The 6929-nt window shown below is 43.5% G+C and overlaps 1 protein-coding gene across 1 annotated transcript in view; it reads right to left on the bottom strand.

Annotated features, from left to right (window-relative positions):
• Window positions 1-1491: 1491 nt before the first annotated feature.
• Window positions 1492-6929, bottom strand: part of FUCA1 (fucosidase, alpha-L- 1, tissue) — a 37864-nt gene continuing 32426 nt past the window's right edge. Inside the window, exons 5-8 of the mRNA XM_006862303.1 lie at window positions 4062-4262; window positions 2610-2800; window positions 1823-1922; window positions 1492-1632 (exon numbers count right to left, since the gene is read on the bottom strand). Coding sequence (XP_006862365.1) covers window positions 1492-1632; window positions 1823-1922; window positions 2610-2800; window positions 4062-4262 — 633 coding nt within the window. The remainder of the gene's footprint in view (window positions 1633-1822; window positions 1923-2609; window positions 2801-4061; window positions 4263-6929) is intronic.

Here is a 6929-nt window from a genome sequence, read left to right as displayed (position 1 = left end):
GGAGGTGCGCAGACAGCAAGGGACCAATGAACAGCTACCAAAAGAAAATAATGTCCACACCTTTATTTCAGCAGTTCTACCAGGCGTCTGTAGCTGCTCCGATCCTTCCCCCACATGGTCTCACCCAAGATCCTTCCATCTTCTTTTAATGTTTTCTCCATCATTCAATATTTTGCCAATATAGAGCATTTATAAAATGAGTTAAGAAAGTGTCCCCTCACTTTTTTTGTTATCTGAAAGATGCTTAAGACTGAAATAATTTGCTCACCAGTAAACTGCCTGGGTCTGGTATTTTCTTTATGGGAAGATTATGTACTGCTGATTCAGTTTCTATATATGTTAAAGGACTTTCAGGTTTTTTATTTTTCTTTAAATCATTTTTCTTACTATTTTCCAGGAATGCATTCAATTTTTTAAAAATGTTCTTAGTATAAAACCATCCATATTATGGCCATAGGACGAAGTAGGACTGCCCTACCGAGTTTCCCAGCTGCAATCTTTACAGAAGCAGGAGTCATAGCTTTCTCCCATGGAGCGGCTGGTGGATTTGAACAGCTGTTAGCAGTGGAGCACTGAACCACTGCACCACCAGGGCTCTTTATTCTCTTCTTAACCTTGGCAGTATCTGCAAAGTGTCTCTTTCATTCTTAAAATATATTTGTGCCATCGTTCTATTGTTTGTTTTGTTAGTATTTCTATCAGACAAGCTTTAATATATAATGCTTGGTTATCATTATAAGTATTTAGAAAATGTGTTTTAAAATTCCCAATCATGGAGTTTTTTTCTGTCTCTCAGTTTTATGTTGCAGACACACTATATAGTCTATGTATTGCTTCTTGGTATTTGAGATTTGTATATGTTCTAAATGTGCTGGAGAAAAACATGTTCCTTAAAGTGTTATGAAAAGCTTTTGAAATACATCTATTAAGTAAAAGTTGACAGTGGAAACCCAATTAGACCTGTATTTAGTGCCTGAACCAGTAGTCAGTGTGGAATGAGACTGAGGAGCGGAAAATCAAAGGGATCACCTTCTTTGTTCCATACTGAGGAGAATCTGCTTCTTTCAACAAAACAGAACACCCAACAAAAAACTAGACTGCTCATAAAACTATAAACAATCACATTGAAGCTAGAAAAATAGTTACAACATGCTTTTTGACAGAAATAATCTGATATATAATGTACTTATTTCATCGTATTTAAAAAGGCACACAGCAGAATCACATTCACTTTCTTAAACAGATTGAATTGAAGAGTTTTTCTCTGAAACTGGTCAGAAGCACCTTCCCCTGCAGGCTCCCCACCCTTTGGGAGGGGTGGGGGAAGAGTTGGGGACAAGTGGTGCTAAATAACTAGCATGTGGTTGAGCTTGTCAGGCCCAGCCCATGGCCTCCCAGAGACAGCAGGAGGCTTTGGCTTGTTCTTCATCTAAAGTCAATATAGCAGGAGTCAGCAGGGAGTGTCCCTCTCCTCTGGAACTGAAACCATCATCACTCCACCCCTGTCAGCTTGAGAGTCCAAGCATACTTAACAGGGAAATCAGAAGGTGCTAACAGAGGCAAAGAAATGAGGAGGCCTTGAACAGGATCTTTGGACCACTTCAGATTGCCTTTGAGTCCTAGCATCTTTACCTGCAAGGAAAAGGGAGTCCAGTGAGTATACAATGGGGCCTGTATGGTGGGAGGCATAGTGCTGGATGAAGGAGGTAGTCTAAAAGGGGAATAAATATGGGAGAAACCTGGGGATGGAAAAAAAAAGTAGCAAAGGCCTGTCAATTCCTCTTGAAAAGGGTACATTTTAGGAATGACTGAGGCTCCTTACCTCTGTAGTTGAAGTCGTTGTAGGGGATGCAAGTGATAAGACTCCATTTTCTGGCCACTGCAGTAAAATGGCATAAACATCTGGTCCTTTTGAGGTATACCTGAGAACAAAGGCACATCATTGTCAAAGATGCCTGGCTTGCTCTCTGACCCATCATTTTACACATTTCCCTTTCAACTAGCTACCAGTTGTAAGGCTTTGAGTCCGTCACTGCTACTGCTGTTGTTAAGTGCTGTCGAGTCCATTCTGTCTCACAGGGACCCTGTATAGGATTTCCAAGGAGCAGCTGGTGGGTTTGAACCACCTACCTTGTGGTTAGGAGTCCAATGCTTATCCTATGGTGCAACCCCAAATTTACTAATCTTAGAAGGCAGGAGTCCTGGGGTGCCAGTGTGGGTTAATGAGCCAGACTGAAAAGCTGTTTGAACTGCATGGTTGGTGGTTCAAGCTCACTAGCTGCTCCTTGGAAACCCTATAAAGGGTTGCTATGGGTCAGAACCGATTCGATGGCACTTAACAACAACAGAAGGCAGGGTAACAGTCTCAACTAAACTGACTGACACTTTGTAGTTCCTCTCTTCTTATCAAGCCCACTGCCTCCCAAGTTAAGGGTATCCTGGTGGAATGAGACATAACCTAACTGGTACCACACACTGCACAGGGAAAGAACAGCTTTGGGGTTTCTTCAAGACAACTTCCAGCCTGGCTTACATTGTGTGGATCCATGGAGGTCACAGTTGAGGACAGGCCAGTCTTGTTCCTGCACACAACAGAAGCTAAGACTCACCAGACAGATGTGCTGTTCTTATCTGCTTGCACTCGCCATGGCTTAGAGGCATAGATAGCCTCTCCATTGATGCTCAGCCAATTCCCGACAGCAAGAAGCCTTTCTTGGAAGATGGGAACAATCACTCCATCTTTAGTAGGTCCAATGTTGAGAAGATAGTTGCCACCCAAACTTACTGCCTGAACCAGTTCCTGCAGAGAGCAGAAACATGATGGCCAAAGCTGGCAGAACACTTAGGACACAGAGAAGTCAAAACAAGAAAAGGAATCTAGGGCACACTCTCCCTGCTCTGTGACTGTCCTTTACTCTTAAATGTCCTTTACTCTTAAATGCTACTTTAAAAAAGTAGCATCTTTATTTTTTGTCATTATTAAAGCAGAACAGAAAATGGAAAGCTCCGTGTTACAAAATAGAGAAATACATTAACTTGAATTCTAAGGGGTAATGATAATGGGCAATCAAAGCCACTGGAGTCAGAGGTGAGAATGTCCTTCCTGTGGTGTTCTGTGCAGGGGAAGGAAGGGTCCTATGGGCTGGGACACTGAGAAAGAGGGCACTTGGCAGTGCAGGGATCAATCACATGGAGCACCACAGAAATACAGGGAACAAGAGGAGAGAGCTGGAAAAGGTGCCGGGGAGACTCAGGAGGAGAAAGAGAGCTGCTGTGTAATGGGGCTGACAATCACTTCAGGAAAACAAGGTGCACGGAGAGACATTTCTTCTAGGTTTCTGGAGTGGGATTTGTGTGTGTATGTTTACTGAGGTGCATGCCAAGGAAGTCCAGTAAAATTCAGGTTACATATAAAACCCAAACCCACTGCTGTCAAGTGGATTCTGACTCCTAGTGACTCTAAGGACAGAGGAGAATGGCTCTGCAGGGCTTACCAGGCTGTCAGTCACTATAGAAGCAACTGCCTCATCTTTCTCCCAAGGAGAGGCTGATGGGTTTCAATAGCCAATCTTCTGCTTAGCAGCCCGCAGTTAACCCACTGTGCTACTAGGGTTCTGGGTTACATGGGGTAATTTTACAAAAGGAGCAATTCAATTTATCTAGTCATTATACCATTAACTTCTGATGAATTCTTTTGCATTCTTAATTTTACACAGTTGAGATAATGGTGATAACACGTAACATTTTTTTTAGTCAAACCTCTAGGGTTTAACCGACATGACATTCAGAAACATTTTAATGGTCAAAGGAAAATTCCTTAATTACATCTTTAAGTCTATAAGAAAGAAAGAAACTTCATGTGCAATTGAGAACAATCCTGAGAAGAACACCTCTGTATGTGTAACTCACTAGGGTAATTAGAATGATTCCCTCAGGGCATGTTTGTATGAGTGTGTTCAGTAGCCCCAGGGGGTTCGATCCATTTACACATCTATCCAGAGTGTTCCCATCACTATGAGAAGGTGGGTTTGAGAGAAGTCATTATGAAGAGGGCCTCTTACCGAAATGATCTCCTCTTCACTGGCAATGCTTGCCATCACCATGTTGCGCCGATAGCCCCAGGAGGACTTGTCGATGGAGGTGCACATCTCCCATTTATGATTTGGCAAGCTCCCTGGCATGTATTTATCTTGGCAGTTGTAGAATCCTCCATGGTGACAGGAACAGTTTTGACCCCACCGGTCATTTACTACCACCCGATCCTAAAGGAAGGAAGTGTACTGGATCATCAGGGGTAAAACCACCTAGCTTCCTTACTGACATCACCTTTAATAAGTACAGAGTCTAGGGGGAAGCAAAGAAAAGACTTGTTAGTCTACAGTATTACTGGTGTTGTCAAGTTGATTCTGACTTATGGTGACTCCGTGTGACAGAGTAGAAGTGCCCCGTGGGGTTTGCTGGGCTGTGGTTCTTACAGGGGCAGATTCCCAGTCTTTCTCCCCTGAGGTCACAGAGTGGGTCCAAAGCACTACCCTTCTGGTTAGCAGCCAAGTTCTTAACTGTTGTGCCCTCAGGGCTCCTTAGTCTTCAACCGGGAGCAATTCTATCCCCCCAGGGGCATTTGACAATGTCTAGAGATATTTCTGGTTGTCACAACTGGGGTGGTGCTACTTACATCTAGTGGGTATAGGCCAAGGATGCTGCAAAACACCCTACAGTGCACAGGGTAGGCCCCCCCACAACACAGAACCACCCAGCATCAAGTGTCAACAGTGCTGAGGCCGAGAAGCTGCTCCAGAGATGCAGAGCCACAGCTGGGTAAGTCTGTCCTAACGACCACCTAGGAAACGACACCGTGTCCTATTAGGAGGGGTGGACTTGTCTGAGGGCACTGCTCCTGGGCAGGGGAAAGCTGGAACTACCAACCAGGTGCCTGAACCCCACCCAGAAGACTTTCTACTAGGGGGCCCTGACTTTCTTTGCATAGATAAAGAAAAGTCAGCAATCAAATATTCCTCTCTTAAAGGTTTAGCTGAACTATGAGAAACCATTACCTGGAATATATTAATGCAAATGTTTACTATTTTATAGTAGGTTGGTATATAAAAGGTAGTAAAAGCAAAAAATTTCAACTCACTATGGCAAAAAGGAGATTTTTAAAAGCTTAAAACCCTATTATTTCCCTGTTTTAACTTCACTCACATTGCTAACCTTTATGTTGGCAGCTGAGTGCTTAAACTACTAGGCTACGAGGGCTTCTTTTAGGGTCTGGAAGAAGGAAACTTGTGATAAGCAGATGACACAATCTTACTTGCTGGAAGTGACGAAGGTTTGAATCTAAGAAAATTGGAAGCTGTCAAAAATGAAATGGAATACATAAAGACTGATAACCTAAGGCGGTTGGTTATGAGAGTTCGTGCTCGTCCAGGATTGGCAGAGAACCGGCACTGGACATTCTGCTGGTCTGAAGAGGCAGACTTCACACACCTTCACACGTGGGGGTGGTACACGCTGCCCAAGTCCCAACAGTGTGGCTCCAACCTCTGACACAGCAGGCACTGTGCAGGGAATGGATAAGGGTGGGGGCTGGCCATGCCTCTGGTCACTAGGAGTGTGTGGGAACAAAAGAGAATCACAAGTTTCTTGTTGTCAGCCACCAGTGTGCATCTGCACCATCAGGCCAGAAGTAAATCCATCCACATACAGTCAACTGGTCTTTGACAAAGGGCCCAAACACATCAAATGGGGAAGAGATAGCCTCTTCAACAAATGGTGCTGGCAAAACTGCAGCCAATTTGTAGAAGAATGAAATAAGACCTATACCTCACACCATATACAAAAACAAACTCAACATGGATTAAAGACCTAAATGTGAAACCTAGAACTATAAAGATCATCAATGAAAAAATAGGGATAAACTTAGGGATTCTAACATATGGCATACATACACTATCAAACATTATGAAAAACACAGTATAAGACAAATGACTGGGACCTTTGAAAAATCAGAAATTTATGTGAATCAAAAGATTTCACCAAAAGAGTAAACGGGAGAACAAACAAAATGGCAGATCAGGTAGCAGTACAGTGAGGAGCTCCGTCAGCAACAACACAGAATACCGGACCAAGGAGGCTCAGGGGAAGGTCCCAGAACTCTGAACCACATATAAAGGAATATTTAGAAGGTTGGAAGGCTTACAGGTAGGGAAATTTGTAGCAGAAGCAAGAAATCCATTGCTTTCTAATTCAACATGCTCAGTTGCTCCTGGCACCGCCATCTTGGGTGAGACCACGCAGGGAAAGGATCTGAGCAGCCACGGACACCTGACAGAACCACGGAGATAAAGGTGTGGACACATTTTTTGTATCTGTTCATTGGTCCCTCATGTCTGTGCATCTCCATTCTGGTGACTACAGGGGGTGCCTGAGTGAATGGATACCTCACCCCCACCCCTGGAGGGTTCTACTACACATGTGGACAGAACGCCTTGAAATTTAAAGTGACAGTTTCGACTTAAAACCAAATGGCAATGCAAAATGGCCACAGCTGGCCTTGAACTGTTTATCACTAGGAAAAGGGCCTGAATGGGGATTTAGTGGCAGACTAAAAAGGAAACAGGCTGAAAATTAAATCCTGAGTTATGTCACAACGACCAACAATGGCATCTTGAAATTTTTCAGGAGGATGAGTGAAAAAGGAAGTCCATCTCCTGATCACATCTACCTGGAGGCAATCAGAAAGCATAAAAAAACACCAAAATACAGACCCATCTAAGTATTAAGGCCACAGATAACTCCTGAATATTCCCCAAAAAAACAGAAACAGATAGCCATATCAGTACATGTCCACAAACGAGATAAAGTGACTGAGACAAATGAGCTGGACGTAGACCTACACTCCATACTGGAAGATGGGCAGGCTTTGGAAA

Source organism: Chrysochloris asiatica, unplaced genomic scaffold, assembly GCF_000296735.1.
Source record: "Chrysochloris asiatica unplaced genomic scaffold, ChrAsi1.0 scaffold00047, whole genome shotgun sequence".
NCBI lineage: Eukaryota > Metazoa > Chordata > Mammalia > Afrosoricida > Chrysochloridae > Chrysochloris > Chrysochloris asiatica.
This window is presented reverse-complemented; position numbering and strand designations above follow the sequence as displayed.